At 38.8% G+C, this 19,735-nt stretch overlaps 1 protein-coding gene across 2 annotated transcripts in view; it reads left to right on the forward strand.

Moving 5' to 3' along the window:
- Nucleotides 1-2,772: 2,772 nt before the first annotated feature.
- NEDD1 (NEDD1 gamma-tubulin ring complex targeting factor) overlaps nt 2,773-19,735 on the forward strand; it is a 28,078-nt gene continuing 11,115 nt past the window's right edge. Inside the window, exons 1-8 of one of the 2 annotated variants that reach the window (XM_068401604.1) lie at nt 2,773-2,902; nt 4,067-4,210; nt 6,168-6,262; nt 7,670-7,786; nt 8,969-9,109; nt 16,345-16,574; nt 17,574-17,775; nt 18,719-18,905. In XM_068401604.1, the coding sequence (XP_068257705.1) occupies nt 4,075-4,210; nt 6,168-6,262; nt 7,670-7,786; nt 8,969-9,109; nt 16,345-16,574; nt 17,574-17,775; nt 18,719-18,905 (1,108 nt within the window). In that variant the 5' untranslated portion in view covers nt 2,773-2,902; nt 4,067-4,074. Of the gene's footprint in view, nt 2,903-3,050; nt 3,101-4,066; nt 4,211-6,167; nt 6,263-7,669; nt 7,787-8,968; nt 9,110-16,344; nt 16,575-17,573; nt 17,776-18,718; nt 18,906-19,735 lie in introns of those variants that run through there. The other variant, XM_068401603.1, reaches the window with a different exon arrangement.

The raw sequence follows: 19,735 nt of genomic DNA on the forward strand, positions 1-19,735 counted from the left end.
TAGCCTCACTATGTCTCAGTTTCTTTATCTGGAGATAACAGTAATCCCCTAATCAGTGAGGGATTTGAAGTTTTCTGCATCAACATTTGGAAAATATTTTCAGATGCTTGAAAGAAAGAGGCAGGGATTTTAAGTTATTATTCAGTTGAGATACAATGTAAAAGGGATAGTAATTTGTTTCCAAATCCATTTTCAGTGAAATCCAAGAAGAAAGATTTTTAAAAAGAATAATGATGGAACTAGAATTAATTGCTGGAATTACAGGCTAATATGCTGAACTAATTAATCCAGCAAAGAGTTCCATTTATGTTTGCCAAAGATTTTCTTTGGGTTAAAGATACTGAGTACATCATCAAATGAGAGAAGTGAAAATATGAAGCATAGGTTAATCTTTAAAATAGAGTGGGCGAAAGGGTCCAGAGGCAAGTGCTGAAGTCAAATATTTACCACTGCAATTTAATTTTCCACTTTGAAACCCCAGAGATAATTAGAATTATTCTCATTTGTCTCCCATGTCAGCATGATTTAGGATTCTGCTTACTGTGCAAAAAAAAAAAAAAAGGTACACGTTGAAGCGAATTACACCAAAAATCAGTGCCACACAGTGGAAAACCAGAATATGCTACATAAGAAATCATCACCAGGTGATGGATCTGGCTCGCTCTGGGCTGTTCTCAGGACAGCTGTGTGGGAGGTGAAGCTCTGTACAGAGTCAGTGCACCTTCAGCGCTGGTTTAGCTCCCGGCCAGGCATCCAGAATTGAAAGGAACATTTTGGCAGCCACCAAAAAAATAACAATGCCCTAGGCAAAACTCCTTGCTTCTTGGCAGTCCTGTGTTCTCCTCACCAAGGCCTGGGGGGGTCAGCACAGGAGCCTCTACTGTCGGTTTTCCAAATATGAGAAACGGAGGAACCTCCAATGAGGTCTGTGCTTCCTGCTTCGCACCTTGCTTCACTCCCCATGGACACCGGCATCATACAGCTAGCATATGGCATAGCTAGAGGAAAAAAAAATCAAGATTCTGTTTATCCTATAAAATTACTGTATACATTTCATTATCATACAACAGGTAGTATATTAATTAGCTCTGTTATGTTCTTGTGAGTTCACTACCAAGTGGAATAATACCAACTATTTCAAAACCTCTTTAAAGAATAATTATAACCATGAAGAAATCCAGGTTGTTTTTTCCCCAGCATCCCAACTGGTCGTTTCCCCCAGGAACTCTGTGGCTCATCATCCAGAACCCAGTGTCACTGCTGCTACATTGGAAACATCGTTTCTGGGCAAAGAGGAAACACAACTTGTATTTAAAGCCAAAAATTTATTTTTAATGTAATTGAAATCATTCCTCGTTGGTCAATCTTGGGTCACCTGCCCTGTCTGCTCCTCCCTGTAGGTGCGACCCCCCTTCGGCTCTTCACTCATAAGCAGTGAGGAAATTAGCAGTGACCTTGGTTTCTCTAAGACTAATTGGCCTGGTTTGGGCCAAACCAGGACAGTGTAACAGTGACATGAGTTTCTTCCCTGATTCTGAGTTCTTATACAGACTAGAAATTAAGTGAACTTTGGAAAATCAAAACTCTATCGGCAAAGGAAAGTGAATGGTGCGTTTCCGATCTACCAATTCTGAGGGCCATACACAAGGTAAACACTCATTTGAAACCAGATCTCTACAGAGCCACGTACTGTTGCTAGCTTTCATGTCTAATATCGCTTTAAAGACAATCTTGCACTAAATGATTTTCTACTTAGGTTTAGAAAGCAGAGACAGTGAAAATACATATTACCTTTGAAGAAGTGCTAGCTTTTATTTTACCAGGTGGGAAAAAAAAATCCCTCCTTCTACAAAATTCCGCATGACCTAGATGATCTTTAAGGTCCCTTCCAACCCAAACCATTCTATGATTCTATGATTCTATATTGCAAGTCAGGATAAGAGATGCAACGATTCTCTGTTACTTGATCTGTTATTGGAAGTAAATACCAAGTGTGTAATGGGGTACAAATAGGTATGTTGTGAACATAATTAAAAACAGACCTGAGCTGACAGGTTCAGATCAAGAACGTCTCTGGCTGGAATGTATTTATTACTATTATTTATTAGAACCTGTAACCAAGATGTCTTAGTGAAGAGTGAGGACCGGGCTGGCTGTGCTGGATGCTTTTTACTCATAACAGAGCTTTTACTGACAACACAGCCCTTCCTCCAGCTTCGCAGTTTAAAACGTAGCAGATACCAGATTTGGTGCCACTCAAGACGAACCCATCGCGGAGGGCAGGATTTATCGCTTAACATGTGGCTGGCTCCAGCTCCCTTCATCAGTTTCCAGGCGGGGCTCCGTGCTGCTCACTGACCCGCCGCCACCCCGAAAGGTCCCCATAGGCCCCACCGGACGGCTCCTCCGCCTGGGCACGGCGACCGGTCGAACCTCCAGCCCCGCCACGGCCCGGCACTGCGGGCCCCCTCACACACCCAGCCTGGGGCAAGGCCTCCCCGGGGGCTCGTTTCAGCGCCGGGCGGTGCCTCTCACCGCCGCGAGGGAACGGCGCGCGCCTGCCTCCCGCTTCGCCCCTTCCGGGCCACCGTAGTCGCCGGGGGCCGCGAAGGCGCGCGGGGGCTGTTGGGACGGGCTGTTAAGTTGGACGCGGCGCGGCAAGTCGGCCCGTGAGGGAGGGCGCGCGGGAGGGCGGCGCTCATTGGCCGGGAGTGCGTGCGGACCCCGTAGAGAACTGGGAGCAGGAAGGCCTGAGCCAATCGGGGCGGCCGGCGCCTGCTGCCGGGCCCGGTCCCGATTCCCGAGGAGGCGCTGGGCCGGGGCGGGAGGGGGAGGAAGGGGCTCGGCCCGGTGCCCGGCCCGGTGCCCGCCCTGGTGCCCGGCCCGGTGCCCGCCCTGCCAGGTGGGCCACGGCGGCGTGAGGGAGATGAGGGTCCCGACGCGCCGTGGGGAGGGCGCGGAGTGTGGGGGCTGCCCGCAGCGGGACCCCGCCCTTGCGGGAGCGGGGCCAGGGCCGGGGCCAGGGCTGGGCAGTGGCGATGGCGATGCCGTGGGGCGCGGGTGCGCGGAGCGGCACCTCCCGGGGCCTCCGGGGCTGAAGGTGCGGAGCGGGGAGAGAAGCCCCGGAGTGGAGAGAGAAGGCCCGTGCGAGTCGGGAGGAGGAGCGAGGGCGGGGGGAGCAGCTCGGCGGGCTGATGCTGTGGGCAACGGCCGAGCGAAGGCGGTTGTGGACCTTGAGTTTCCTCAGCAGTTTTGTCAGTGTTAAGAACCTCTCTTAAACGTTCTCGGCAGTGAGAATTAGTGGCCTAAAGCTATGTAGAAACGCCGCGGAAACTTTTGGCTAAAGGGTGGTTATGCTTTCAGGTAAACGAAGGGCTTCCCTTTTCAGTCCGTGTTTGTTGCTGGTGTAAAATTACCCGGAGTAAAAAGCTGAGAATAAGCTCTGCAAACCTGGAATCGCTTAGGCTGGCTTTAGTACCGTTAGCGGTGTCTGTCAAAACAAAGGACAGGACGTTCTTGTTATTTGTTTTGGGTTGGTTTTTTTTTAGTGTTGTGTAAACTGCGTTGAAAAGTGACTCTATCACCCGTATTACACTGTTAAAGGCTTAGTGTAAAGGATTCTCGGACGTCTGTAGGATGGTGACGTGAACGTTGGAGTGAGTCCTTTAGGTCCAAACTTCCAGCCTTTCCCTCCAACAGTCGGTTTGATTCGAGCTGGTGTCTCCATCTGCTGGTCCATGAAATAGTCACAGCTTCGTGTTAGGCAGCTGTAAACTCTGTGGAAATACAGGCATCGTTTCAGTCTCTTGATACCATAGAGCGTATGGCTTTTCCTTTGTGAAAAGGAAAGCATACATTTCCTGCAAGAATTTAAGTAACAAATGTGTGGGATGTCTACTGCTTTCAGCGGTATATTCAGTTGAATGGTGCTAATTGTGTAACACTAATCCTGGTTATCAAGAAAACAGTATTAGATAAAATTCTTCTTGACTTGTGATCTGTTGTATATTTCTACTTTTCATATGTATGCCTTTTTTCATTGTTTTAATTATTTTTGCAAAAACAGGTGCAGCCATGCAAGAAAGCATACATTTTGCTTCATCAGGAGATGATGTTAAAATATGGGATTCCTCATCTCTAACTGTGGTGGAGCAGTTCAACCCACATACACCCCCTCATCCAGTCAGCTCACTATGTTGGGCCAGCAATAGTATCCTTTATGATTTCAGCCATAGTTTTGTGTGTGTTCTGCAAAATTTCAGTGAATTTTTTTTTATTAAAGTGACTGTAAATCACAGGTCTGATGCAGTTTTGAAGTCTTGCATGAACAGATTTGTATATGTTGTGAAGAAAATTTTGTGGTTCTCTGTGTTGAAGTGATTTACAAAATAAACTCACGCTGGTAAATGCTTCTGAAGAAGTTTCTTTTCCTTTAGGAGGCTAACACTTTTTTAATGGTTATGATATGCTTGAATTGCCTACCAACTGTAAAGCTTACTCATTTGTTTCTTAAGCAGTTGATTACAGTATTCACTTTCAAGGCAGTGCTTAATTTACTGACAAGGTTGAACAAAGCAACTGCTAGTGTAGTAAAATTCTATGCATAGTGTAGAGAGGAAAATTGTAATGAAAGGTTGGTTGGTTGGTTTGTTTTTCTCAAACAGCTTCTCATTGATTCTCATAGTCTTTGATAGTGTACACTTACCTCTTACTCTGTAGGCACCGGTTTTCTTTGCACTGTTTATAGCATTTACATAGGAAGTACAAATGTGTTGGATGTGTAGGAAAACATCCATAGGGTGGTGGTGATTTATGCATGAAATGGATCTGGCCCATTTAGACCTTTCACCGCTGTCGTGGAAGCCAGTTAGAGGATAATGATGTGAGGTGCCAGATGTTAGGTGAATATGTGAGAAATTTCATGAAAAGAGTACACTGTCAGGTGAAGAGCTTGTATGGCTGTCACGGGAAAAGGCAACAATGTCTGATCCTGATGTAAAAGAAGGACAGGATGCTGGCACGTAAAAATTAAGTCCTGCAAGTTCTGAATGTGTGTCCTCTTAAGTCTGCAAAGAAGTGGATGTATGAGAAAAAAAGTTAAAACAATCAGAGCACAAATGAATGTTTTGGCTATGGAGCTTGCAGAGAAATTGAAGCATAGGTATAATATTTTTATATGTATATACACTTACATATGTGTGTATATATATAAATATTGTTTGTTGTTTAGTAAACTTCAGCTATAGTCAGTCTGTCTTGTCATGTTTTCTTCTGCCTAGTCTCCTCTTCATCCCCCCAAACTGAAACAATGAACTGCCTTACTCTATATGCTTTTAAATGTTTGCTAATTTGTTAGGGGTAAAGCATTGATTTTGGTTCTACATAATTCTGTAAGCTAAAATGGTGCCTTGAAATAATGAAAGAAATAGCAAGCACTAATGTGCCTACCAGTTCTTTGGTGTTAAATCCAGACAATTAACCTGTGTTCTTAAATAAGCAAATATAAAATCACAATGGTCATTGGCCTGAAGACATACAGGACATGAATCTAAATGGTTACTCGATTCACTTGGTGGGAGTGCAGAGGCATTTTCCCTGCTCTGTAGTTCTATATCGAAGGCTTTTCTTACTCCTTTGAGGTATTTAGTGTCATAAAAGGATCTTCTTGGGTTTTTGTTTTTCTTCCCTCAGTACAGAGGGAGCCAAAAATCAGCAAGTGTTCATTGCACTCTAGAAACTGTATGGTGAAGTAGTTTAACATTTGTCACAAACAGGACTGTTCTTTAAATCCATAGTCTGCTAACAGCAACAGACATTCCTTTGAACTCTAGTGATAAATGGGGCTCTTACTTGGGGCGAGTGGGGAAACAAAATTTTAGACCGGATAAACTGCCTTAGCAGTAAAGAGCTCTTAAATAATATCTGCCAGGTATTTCTCCTCTTCTCTCTGAAATAAATTGCTCTGCCTTCTATTGGCATGTAAGGGCTGTAGTTAATGCAAGAGCTTCTTAATGGAAGCTTGGAAAATAGCCTTATGTTTCTATTTCTTCAAGGTACGGTACTTTAGACTGTTTAACCAATCTGTCTTCTGTTCAGTAAGGGAAACTTACCGTTGCTTTTATTAATCACCAGTGTAATACAATTATGGTCCATAACTTGTGACTAAGATAGATACCTGGCCACTGCTTCTGCTGGTGGTGATAAAATAGTTGTTTCGAGCTGTAAAAGCAAACCTGTTCCACTCTTTGAAATAGCTGAAGGAGTAAGTATGAGTAATGCTGTTCCCTGTTTTGTTCCCTGTTCCACCTTGTGTACTGTTTGCATCACATCTGTTCTGCATATGGGGGATCAATTTAATTTTAGTATTGTTAGAGTTATGACACATATATAAAAATATTTCCTCATGTATAGTTAAATACATAAAAAGAGTAGGGGGAATAGTGCTTATAAAATAGTTATACCAGTAAAAAAATACAAATGTGGTTATAGTAGCATCTGATGCTGATAGCTACTGCTAGGGGAATTTGCCTGTTGAGCCTCAGCGTACAGCCCGAGGCAGTCAGTGCTTCAGACTTGATTTAATGTGTGGGTGATGGAACAGAGCTCAAGTTTGAACTTCATTTTCCAACTTGAATTGTCAGTATAATGCATGCCTGTGAACTGTACATTGAAAAATCTGAGAGTCTATATAAAGGTTGTTCTTGGAGCATACATGCACTGTCTTCTGGAAATATGTGAAATGGGAGAACTTCTGTTATAGCCCAGTTTTTTTTACTGTTAAATGGAAGCATGGCACTATAAACTCTTCAGAAAGCTGGGCTTAGTTTTAGAAGAGTCTCTTGACACGGTTACTTGAACGACTTGTTAGTGTTCTAAACCATTCTATTTATTCTCCTTGGTTAGCTGTTGTAATGCTAATTTGGACTGGAAATATTCAGAAAAGTTGCTCAAAACGGGCTTTTAGGTTGCTGAAGCAAACACTTCCAAAGGTGGAGTGTTTGTCCTGGAGATTTCACTAAATCTGATCTATAACTAGTGCATTCATTTCCAATTTTACCATGTCAATAATTGGATGGACTTGTTTTTTCTTAATTCAAATCTCAGGAACTTAAAAGTGAATTTTCAACATGGTAGTACTGAATAATAATTTGTCCTCAATGTAGGTCTATCATTAAGATTGACATTTTTTTTTTTCAAAAGCTGGTACTTCAGTGATTATTTTAAAAAGAATCACTTTATGGAATTATTAAGTTTGCTCCTATAATATTCCTTGTAATGTTTAGGGAATGTGAAGTACATGATGTAGACAACTTTTTGATTTTCTTTTAAGGACTTTTTTTCTAAACTTAGCATTTTTGTTTTAAAACTCATTACCTGAATAGAAGTCTATGATTGTACTTCAGAGAGCTGAAGTATTGAAGGAAAAAGTGCTAAAAGAATTTGCAATGGGGATGGAAAAAAATGTGAGCATTTGAGAGTTTATTAATTAACATATAACATTTAAATTACATTAAGCATATGTCCAAACTGGACTGGATTTGAAATGCATTTTGATGGGAAATGACTGTAGTTTGTGTTAAGATGAAAACATACATCAATATGCTTTTAACAGGATTTGAATAAATCCCTTAATTATCTTTAACATACTTTCTTTCCCCTTCTCCATCAGGCAAAACAGACATGTGTGAACTTGAATTCTAGTTCTTCATGTATTGTGAGTGGAGGCCTTGATAACACAGTTAATATCTGGGATCTGAAATCTAGAAGGGTTTACCGTAGCCTTAAGGTAAGTTTGGCTGAGGAAGAACTGTAGCTTTCATGACTTCCAGGTTTTGCTGCCAACTGTAAAAAATATACTCTTAAGTCATATATCTGTAGGATCAGGTCCACAGATAGGAGATAGCTCACATATGTGTCTTGTTCAGGTTTGTGTTCTTTATGTGCTGTAAATAGCAAATTTAATTTAACAGGCGTAATTAACTTGACGTCTTCAGAGTACAACTCTATAATAATGTATGTTTAAATTTTCAGAATAGGCTTCTTATTTTGAGAATTTGTATTGATATTCTCTGATGGGATTTTTTCCAAGGGCGGCATTTCAGATAATTGCTGTTTCTGATATGTCAAACAAGGAAACACTTCTGTATTTGTAGAATACTGTGGTAGAACTAATGTTAATGCAAAACTGGGACATGGTTGTTGTCTTCTAACTGATCCAGTATGAATTCTCTAATACCTTACTATGATGCACAAAACTTAGGATGGACTAGTACGTTTCCATGATGCCTTCAGTAGATGATTTGCTCTCATTTAGGAGCACTATTAAAGAGGCTGTAGAATTTCAGCTTTGATTTATTCATTCTTCTTGGACTTTTAAAGTTAAAGTTTGAAACAATATTACTAAGTAGCTAGTACAATACTTTAAATATCTTTTTCCCCTTTTTGGGCTAGAAGTACTTGATTGTCTTCCCCTATATATTCAGTAAACACAATATCATCATTGCAAATGACAATACTGAAAAGCTATTTGGTAAATATATGTGTTAAGACAAAAAGTGACAGATGGGGAAGTTGGCAGTAGTACATCAGATTAACAGAAAGTGTATTCAAATATCACTGGTTTCTGGAAGATTTTACTTTTAAAATAACATTAATGACACATGTGGTAGATACCTCTATGGTTGTCTTATTAAAATATTGTATATAATTACAGCATCATCTTTACTAATGTATTAAAACAATCTTCTGAAAACAATCAGACAGTGGTTAAAATATAATGGCTGATCTTGAGTGTGTTCTGCTGTTTTCTGGGATATTCCATAATAACTCTTAAATAATCTTTTAAAATGTCACAGGTGGTCAGAAAAAAACACCAAGCTGAAGTTTTTCTGCAAAAGCACAGATTAGGAAGGAATATGGTTATCCTGAATGTCTTTAACCCTCCCACTCTAACCTCACTCCCCCACAGGATCATAAAGATGAAGTCACGTGCATTACATATAATTGGAATGATTGCTACATTGCTTCTGGATCTTTGAGTGGTGAAATTATCCTACACAGTGTTACCACCAATTTATCAAGTACTCCCTTTGGTCACGGCAGCCGTCAGGTAGGCTATCTGTATTAAGTTCCTTTCAGGTATGAAGCTTTAATTCAGTGTTTTGAAATGGAAAGTACATATCACAAGCTTTTAAGTTTTCTTAATCTGTTTCCTTGTAATTTTTAAGAGTGCACTTACGGAAAGGAAAAAACAGACCATTGTGTGTATTCTAGTCTTAAATAATAGGTAACATTGAAATACAAATTTCTCAAATACCTTTACTTACATACAGTTTACAGCAAATTTTACTTTGTAGGCTGTAGTTTCTCAAGAGCAAACTTCTACACATCTTAGAACTGAACAAAAACCAGTCAGTTTACGAACCAAGGCAGCATTTCAACGCACTTCTCGGTGTATGTTGTTGCAAAGAACAAAGACCATGTAGCCTGAGTTCTGACTTATCCAAAGTAATCAGAGCCATCTGTACAGTAGGAGTGAATATAAACCTGCATTTGGAAATAATAAATCTATTTAATCTGGAGATTAAAATTGCAAAGCTGCTTAAAGAGAAAAGCAATGAGATTTTATATTACCTACTTAGGTGTTTAGGCAAGATTTTGGATAACTAGTTTGAAGGAAAACTCTGTGAAAAACAAACACAAAGCATGTGTACTATGTGAGGGCCTTGGCAGAGTTTTTCACTGCAATTCCTTTTTACAGATTCAAAAGATACTGGAGAATTAGTGGGTATCATTAGGGGAATTCCCTTGATATATGGGCATCTGCAGTAGTAAATGAGCTGTGTTGTCCCATTGGAAGTTCCAGTGTGAATTCTTAGTGTGAACGTTGTCTTAGGCACAGCCAAGTGTTTGTGTTCTGGGCATTCTTGTATTTTTTACTGAGTCATTTGTACAGAGGTAGGAGCTGCCTAGGGGATGCAGAATCATTGCTTTGGCCCTAAACCTGACCTTTAATGTCGCAGGGAATACTGAAGTTGTGACTTACTCATTTTCTGTTACTGCTACAGCTTTTTCAGTCTAGATTGCAGATAGAGTGTGAAGTTAAATTTTTCTCCTGTCTAGCATGAACAATATAACTTGATGAAGAATCTCTTATGACTTTATAGCATCACGGGAATTGTGGTATACTTTCTGCTGAAAAATCTCCATTAAATTCAAACTATCTCTGCTCTTAGGTGCTGCAGTGTCTTTGATATATCACCATAGTCTCACACTTATATTGAAGCAAAATTGTACTTCGTACTTATTTTGATCTTAAAAATCCATCTATATAGTCAGTTCATTTTTCTGATTTGATTATTATGATCTTATGAAGAATGTGGCTGTGAGGCAGGACCTACAGGGATATCTATGGCTGGATTACACAGCAGAGGTGAATATCCAGAGCGGGATCTATGTTGCTAGGTAATTGGAAAATGAAAAAATTCTTATGAGGATGATTTGCATCAACCTGTTTGATATATTCAACTCTTTCCACCAAAAAGTGATTAGGAATAAGTGATGCAGTGAATAGCTATTTTGGCAGATGAAATCAAGAGGCCTACTGCAAAGCTGAGTGACCTTTAAGATGGATAAAGATATTTGAAGTGTTAAAGTAATGGCAAGCACAGAGCTACTATTCACTTTCGAAAGTGTCTATAACGTTTTCTAAAGGGGGACACTTATTTGATTGCACCCTTAATTTGAAATGTTATCGAGCTACAATTGTGTAATGGGATAGCTACTTGGATGTCCAGTTTATCAGCTTATTTTATATCCTAAAAATTAACTTTGCTCTTTTGTGCAAAAATAGCTTTATTTTTGGTTTTGGGTTTTAATTAGTACTTGTAGAGAATTGCAGGGTTAAACGTGCAGTGAAGCAAATATCTGAAGACTTATAATTCTGTTAAATTTAAAAAGCCTTTACTCGATTTATAGTTTAGGGGCCCAGTTTTCTAAGAGTAAGCTTGAATAGATATACAGTGGATTGTCCTGCTTGATCCTGGCACTAGCTGGCTGGCTTAGTAAGGGTCACCACTCCCTAGTAACTTTTTTTACAACTGCGGAATGTGAGGTCAGACTAACCTTATAAAATTTAGCTTGTCTCTGTTTGATTCAGCATGATGGAATGTAGCTTCCTTGCCAGCTAATTTCTGATATTGTATAGACTCTAGAAGTAGTAGAATAGCCCAAGGTTGCAGTGCTTTCTGTGACTTTAAACAATTTTCTTTTCATATGAGTAGTGGCCTGTATTTTATTAATTGATTTTGATTTAGAAACACCTTGGTGCTTTATTAGAGTTGAGTTCTTGCACAGAGTTGTTTGCAGATCCCATAATTTGTCTTTGCTGTTGGTATTCATTTAGGCTACTAGATTCTTATCTGCTTGCTGTTGTGAGGATGAATTAAGGTTTGTTTCGAAACATAATGTTTGTTCAAGTCTTCACTGCCTGGTGCTATTCTCCTAGCAACAGGATTTAGTTTAGTTGTTTGAACAGCTGGCTGATTTGTGAAGAAGAGTGATGAGTTCTGGTCACTCCATATAGTGAAATAGTCTTCAGCTTTTAAAGCTATCAACTGTGTTTACATCCGCCTTCTCACTTATAAGGCTCACTAAGGTATAAAGGAGATTAGGGAACTGTACTATCCTTAAATAAGGTAATCAATGATGCTAGACTACTTTTGGTTTAGTTTTGTGTTTTTTACTTGTTTTCCAGCAGTGAAAAACCTGGAGTGTAACTAGTCCTTCTTGGCAACGGACCAACCATTTTCTGAAGTGCGCTGTTCCTTGTTTGGCTGTCTTACTGGAAAGCTTAAAGAGAAAATGTATTTTTATTTTCTACAGAAAATCTACTCCAGTCATAGCTAAGGCAAAAAGATGTGTATGGCTTTTTATGCTACATTGACTGGTAAAATGTTCCAAAGAGGATGTAATTTTCTCTGTGTGGGTTCAGCACCTCGTGCTAGATGTGTTTCTGGTAGTTCTGTGTGTGCAGAATTTCCAGAGATCATCAGGAGTTGTATCTACTAAGATGTAGTGAAACTTGCTTCATATTTGCTGCTTTTTTTTTTTTCCAGTCTTGACAGCTTAGTTCCAAAACATGACACTTTCCAAATAATTGCATCATTCCTAACAATCTTGAAATGATTGTAGTATTAGTAACTAAAATAATTAGAAAAGACATGACCCCTTCTCACTTCTATTCAGACATTTAATTAAGCATATTTGAGTTTCACCTAGCGAACAGCTATGCTGACTTAAAATAAAGCAAGTACCTTAAATATCCCTATAGATCCAATTCAGATAAGATACTTAGGCTTGTCTAGTCAGATTTTTCCCAAAGAAACATGTCCCACACCTTTGCAATTTGATTCTGTGGATGAAATTGTAATCTGTAAACATTCTCAGGCTTCTTTTCAGAAAAGTATTGATATTTAAATTATCTCCCACATCCTTAGCTAATTTTTTTCTTGTAACTGGTAAACCTTCAGTTAAACCATGTGGGTTGTGTGCCCTTTTCAGCTTGGGATTCTTCTTGCTGGCAGTACAAAGGGCAAGGAACTGTATTGGGGCTATTTTCAGCTAGGCTGAGTTGGAGGCCCTAGTGTTCAAAATCTGAGTAACAGACTCTTGTTTCTAAACTGTAACTTAAGAAAAGGGATGGGAGATGACAAATGAAGTTCAGCTTCTTTGGGAAAAACTTGACTAGGAGCGTACTAAAGTTCTGTGTGACTTCATCATGCTAAGCAAAAATCAACATTTTTTAAAAGACTGTTTGTTGAAGACTGTAACTATGTGTTAGTTTCTTGTCACTAAGATAGGCAAAAACTTTAGAAAGTATAAGAGATAAGATAAAGAAACATATTGAAATTAAAAATAGATAATAGAATCTGATCTAGAATAGTATGTGTGACAGCTCAAAACAAGTTTACAGAATTAGGATTTGCAGAGGTATTAGAAGTAGGGAAGAAGTCTGGTAGAGAGAAAAGAAAGGAGCTTAAGAAAACAGAAAGCGTCATAAATAACACTTAACGTAAAAGGATACACAGTTAAACAATAATGTTAAATTCAGTGACATGAAAGGTAACATTTTCTCTGTGAACACACAGTTGATCATGATGATTTTTGATTTTAGCATCCTCTTTGACAATAAATGTAATCAGAGGGAGAAGGCTGGAAAAGTAACTTAAGAATTACAACAAAAGGAATATTATAAAGGAGATAAGTTTTGGTTTTAACTAATTGGAAGAGACTTATGCCTAGCATTAAATTCTCCTGGATCTGTCTCCTGTGCTGGGTGGGGTGGGGTCCCTTTTACCTTTTTCAGAACTTCACTATCAAACACTTTCATACATATGGTATAGGACTAAATAGCTCAAGTGTGTGTGTTTTAACTTCACTCCAGTTAACACTGGATAACATGTTGTTTTTTTGTTTGTTTTGTTATAAAATTCATGTAGAGTTGAGTCAATGTTTTAAAGGTCAAGACAGAATGCTACTTCATGAAGCCTATTCTCATTCTAAAATACAGTTTCTAATTTGCTCTTTGATTATGGATGGGGTGGGAAATGAGGAAAATGTAGCTAAGATTTATTGTAAGTGATGTAGTTTGACCACCTGCATCTTAATACTTGATGCTTTCTCATATGAGGCTTGGTTGTCTGCTGTTTCTAACTGTGCTAAGCTTAAAGCTGTATTTTTTTCACCCAGCTGTTTCTCAGATAAAGTAGGTTTTTTTCAGAAAATTTCAAATTAAGTGGCTCACTTCTGGGAAGAAAAATGTTTTGGTTTTGTCTTGTCAAGCAGCCTTTCAGAATTGAGGTTCTTTTATGCCTCCAGCTGTCTGGGCAAGAATTTGAAACTTGGACATGTAGCATACTGTCAGGGATGCCAATATGATGCGTTTGACTCTCATAGAAGCGTGCACAGGTTTAAGCACCTCTGTTCCTTGAGTCTGATCTAGCAATTACATTGTTGCAAGTGAAGTTTGTTGCTAACATAATTCAGTGGAAGTGAGGAGCTTCCTCGCACCTCACACCTCCTTCATCGGCAACCTGAAATTAAACTGTGAAGCTGCTCTGAGGAAACACCATGACTTCGATGAGAAGTGAGGAACTGAGGTAATATGGGGAAAGTATGTATATGAAAAAAAAATTGAGAACTCTCCTTGGGCCTGTGTGATTAGAAGGAAAAATGAGACAAGAAAATGGGAGACTTGGTAGGATAGCAAGGGAGGTTTGAGGAGAGCTAGGATAGAGTAATCTTGGTGGGCAGGAGGACAGAGAAGGGAGAAAATGGAACATGAGCAGATGCCAGGGCACTAAGGAAGGTATTTGGAGGTGAAGAAGTGAGAGAACTGTGAGGGACAGGCATGTTTCCTATGTAGATCACGTACATAATTGAAGCTATTATTCCTGAGTTTCTCAATATTTCTTTTTTTAATGTAAATAAACTGAAAAATCCTGATAAAAGTGTCTCCATCATGTCCAGTAGAGGACCATATTAATTATAAACAGTCATCTTCTGTCCTATTTGAATATGCAGTTGAGGGTGCCACTTCTTTGTGGAGCAATTAGACTTCCAGTGAGACATGCAATACAAGTGCTAGAAATTACGCTGGAGGCATATGAACCAACAAATACCTCCATTAAGATGAAGTTAAAGAGAAAAATAGGATAAACTCCAGTACAGTGCATTGCAATGCGGATTATACTAGAATAACGTAATAGCTTTTTGGGAGCATGTTCAGACAAATAAGATGTGATGGCTCTCATCTATCTGGACTTGAGTAAAGCACTTGATTCAGTGCCTTGTGAGAAAATATTAGAGAGGATGGAGGTTTAGAAAGGAATTGAGCATGGGTAGGAAACTGGCTATAGGAAAGAAGACAGCAGGTAATATTGAAAGAACAGTATTTGTTTGGGTTGACAATAGCTAATCTTGTTTAATATTTTCAGTAATGGTTATGATATGAGAAGTAGAGCTATGATGAGACACAGCTGGAAGGTATTGCCTGTAAGAGAGAGGATTGTGACAGTATCTGAAAATGATTGAAATAATAGACGTGAAAACAACTATGACAGTATAGAAATCAAGGTACCAGACTTAGGTCACAACTGAGGCTTTTCATATTAGACTAGAATTTGAAAATTCTGAAGGGAGAGAAGGACTTGGGCTTCTTGATCATAAAACGGCAATGAGCAACCAAAACAGATTGGATCCCCAAAAAGAAATGGCAGTGTAGGATATGTCAGGATGAGTATTTACAGTACAAAACAGAGGGAGTGTTACTGCCTTTGTAAAGGTAGTAACAAAGTGGTTTGAGGATCATATAAGATTTTGGTTGTCCATATTCAAGAAAGATTCAAACTGAGAGAGTTGTGAAGAGACTGTGATGGTAATGAAAAACCAGTGTTAGGAGTCTGAGTCTCTCTTATTGTTTATATCAAAATAAAACCTGAAAGAAGGTGAGGTGGCTGCTTATTAAAACAGGGGAAGGCAGCACTAGGGAGTTAGGAAAACAATGTAAGTGTAAGGGCGTTATTGTCATGGGAGTGAATTAGTGTAAATGGGTCATAAATAAAATTAGTCTGGAAATTGAGTATTGTAATTTAGCATTAGAGCAGTGAGGTTCTGAAAGATCTTCTGGAGCAATATGGTGGAAAAAAAATACTTACCTGCTTTTAAAAGGCAATTTAAGTTCCTGTATTACATGGTTCTGTGATAGCAAGGCTGCATGTGATAAACCAGGCGTATTATCCTCTTCTGTGGTCCTAGCTCACAGGGTGAAATCTGTTCTTCTGCAGGACCTACATACTTGCATACCTCTGAAGTCTGCGTGTCTTATCAAATTGATTTATATCCAAGTACTTAAAATCAGTGGAGGAGAATTAAGTTAAACATTCTTGGCAGGAGATCTATCAGTGAAATAATGTAGCTTTTTACTTGTTTAATTTTAGATGTGGTGTGGGTTTTTTTTGTAGTGTGTGTGATGGCATGGTATTTGCTGAAAAATCAAGAAGCTTTTCTAGAAGTTTTCTTTTTTGTTTTTTCTCCCCTCCTTGTCTATCTTTTTGCTGATCAGGTCGTATGGTACAGCATAAAAAAAAAAAGTCTGCCTCTGACAGCAAAAATGGCATTGTAATGTGAAATGAACATTTTTTTATTATTTTTTTTTAGAGTGGCCAGTCTTTGTAAACTACTTTAATGTAACATCTGTATTCCTAATGTTTGCATGTTTATAAAATAACATAATATGATGTTTAATAGTTGTATTACAGTTCATTTTTTATGTCTGTTTTACAGCCTATTCGACACTTGAAATATTCATCCTTTAAGAAATCCTTGCTGGGCAGTGTTTCTGACAGTGGAAATGTAACTCTGTGGGATGTAAATAGCCAGAACCCATATCATAATTTTGAAAATACTCATAAAGCACCAGCTTCGGAAATCTGCTTTTCTCCAGTCAATAAGCTGCTCCTTGTAACTGTGGGTTTGGATAAAAGAATTATTCTCTATGACACTTCAAGTAAAAAGTGAGTACGTTAAAGACCTTTGATTTTTATAGGATCTTTATTTGGCTTTTACAAACTGAAAAAGCATGCCTAACTACAACATGAAGTATTTAATTCAGACCACATTCAGAGTGGTTGAAGCGGTTGGCATATTGCTGCTGGATAACCTGTTCCATAGTCCATTTTGCTTTTTTGATTTAAAAAAACAACCAACCAACCAACAAAACCCAAGGTATGTGGGAACTAATTGAGGTGCTGGGTATGAGTGACCTCTCCCAAATGCTTGTTTATGGGCTTTTCTTGTTGATACAGAGCAATTAGCCTCTGTGAGGGGCAGTACAGCCTGTGAGGACCTGTAGCCACCTGAGCTTAGCTTGCCTGCTTTTCTATGTGGTAAGGTGTGCAGAGTTGCTAAGACAGTGAGCCTTAAATATGGTAAAAACAGGAAATATGGGGCATAGATGATGGGGCTGTGTAGTAAGATGGTAGAATGGCAAGTAGTTTCGTGAGACTTTGGTTCTAGTGTGGGTTGTGCTTTCACTCTAGCTGAAAAAAAGGAGGAGTCTGGCTCTAGTTTGGACTGGGTATAGTAGAAGGATGCAAACTTGGACCTGAAGTTCTTCCTAGAGTTGTGGGAGGGTTAGAGTTGATAGGCTTGGGAAGCTAGAGGATGTACGTAGTATGATTGCTGCTGGAATTTATGATACCAGTAGATAATTTAGGTGTCAGGACTGCTGCTATGAAGGCAATTTGATCCTGTCCTGGTGAAATTGTTTGGGGCGTATGCAGTCTTTAATTTGTTAAGCATGAACACTTGGTATAAGCCTAATCCACTATTCTGTGAAATATTTCACTAAATTTACTTGGCACTGGAGAAGTGGAACTACTGACCTGTAGCTGAATTGTGAAAGCTTTTAACTTTTTTTTTTTTTTTTTTTTTTTGGTAAGATACTCTGGTTTGAAAAGTCTAACTTTTGAACTCTAAAAGCTTCTTTATCCTATCTTTTCTCCTGTTTGAAGATTGCTGACAACAATAGTAGCTGATTTTCCTCTGACAACAGTAGACTTCATGCCTGATGGTACTACTTTGGCTATAGGATGTTCCCGGGGAAAAATCTGCCAGTATGACTTAAGACAACTGACATCACCAGTGAAAACAGTTACTGCTCACAAAGGCTGTGTGAAATGCGTACGTCTTCAGTTCAGTAGCACTTTTTCCAAGGTAAAAAAACTTTTCTTTTTGCTGCTCAATATGCAGGTTAATGAAAGCAAAGCATAAGTTTAAGTTCTAAAAAAATGTTAACATTCAATTTCTAAGCATTATAGATGCCAACAAAAGTGGTTCATACCAACATAAAAATTATAAACTGCTCACTCTTAAGTGCCCTTTTAGAGGGTTTTAATGTGGAATTCCCCCCACCCCTAGCCTCAGTGTAGAAATGAGTGAAACTTTAGTCTTAAATTTCCTGATGTGAATATGCTGCCATTGCAGATCAGTTTGTGGCACTTCAGATTCATCTGTAGGCAGTATCAGAAAGGTCTGTAATGGCCCTTCCGCTTAAGGGGAAGATACACAGCTGCCCATCTTGGGGTATTTTGCATGGTCTTACATATGGTCTTTTGCAGGCACGTACAAACGGTGGAGAAGTTGATTAAATAATAGAGAAGGCATAAGAGGTTCTTTCAAGACTTAATTAGGCTCTACTCTGTCCAGAACCCCCCCGCGTCCATTCAGTGGAGACGAAGAGAATCTTTGAAGTGGATTCTTTACCGCTCTGAGATTTTCCTCTTCTAGCACACTTGCTGCTAGTGGTTGACTATTCCTTTACAATTTGCAGTCCCTAATAATGTAATCTCTTATTTTCCCTACACCTAAGCTTAGGATGAAAATTGGCTTCTGCCAGGTCACTCCCTCGTCACCTTCTGTTGCTGTTCTTTTGCAGGTTCAGACAGTATTCCTATAATAATACAGATGTTTCCCCATGTTCTTTGAAGTTACATTAGGATACTTCTTTTAATATTTGTAAAGGGATATCTCCTAGGCAACCTTTGCAACTTGAACTGATATTTTTTTTTAGTATTTTGAAACAAAGAATATTGGCTTATATTTTTACTTTTAGCTGAAGTAAATAACTTCTCTTAATTTGTTCTATTTTTTTCTTCAGTCTAACCTTACAGGTTCTTCAAATAAACCTGTACCCAAAAGAGTAGAAGTCAAAGCTGGTAGTAATCTTGGAGGCATTAAAAATATTGGCATCAAAAACGTTGCCTCTCAAGCATCAGCAGCAGTTTCATCTCATCTGACATTACCAAATGAGAATAAGGGAGGAGAGGTTCTTCAGGAGAAAACAGGTAGTGTCTTCTTCCTACTTTTGTAATCATATTTGACATAATGCAGAAGAAGGAATATTTCATGCCTTGACCATTACAGTATAAAAATTTCACCAAGGGAAGGGCATTTGTTTGAAAGAACTATGCGTATGTACATGTGCATCTGCACCTTCTCTTCCCTCCCCTACTGCATTAGACATACTGTGAGACTGTGGGAAGTGAATTGGGTCCATCTACAAGCTTTGGACACATGAAGTCTAAAATTCTGGACTTGAAGCAAAAGTATGTATTTAAATTTTAAAGGAGAAAACTTCGTGGTGATATTGTGGGGCTGTCTCTTGAATTCTGACTTGTAGATTATCCTTATGCACATAATGTATTGTCTGACACAATGTCTGTATGGAATGCAGAGCTAATGGTTAGTAATTCTATTAATAAACAGGAGTAACAGAACTCATCTAAAAAAACCAACCAAGCAAACAAAACACAGGAAAAAAAAAACCTAGTCCAAAAACCCACGTGGGAACTGTAATTTTGTATGAGGCATGATTCTAGTATCACATGGTAGGAAAGATGTTAAATATAGTTGCAAGTATGATTAGTTGTATAACTGTACTTGCTATTTATGCTTCTGAAATTAACAAGTTCTTTATAAGAATTCTGAGCATTATTCTAAAATTCTGCCACTGTGTGAAATGTACTCTTAAAATTTAATTTAATTCAAGAGTTCTGAAAATATGGTCAAATCAGTAACACTCTTAGTTTGATTGTTGAAAAAATCCATTTGAGTGCGACAGCACTTTTTCACTCCCCTTTTAAATACAGAGAAATACATTTAGCAACAGCAATTA

Source organism: Nyctibius grandis, chromosome 5 (genome assembly GCF_013368605.1).
Source record: "Nyctibius grandis isolate bNycGra1 chromosome 5, bNycGra1.pri, whole genome shotgun sequence".
NCBI lineage: Eukaryota > Metazoa > Chordata > Aves > Nyctibiiformes > Nyctibiidae > Nyctibius > Nyctibius grandis.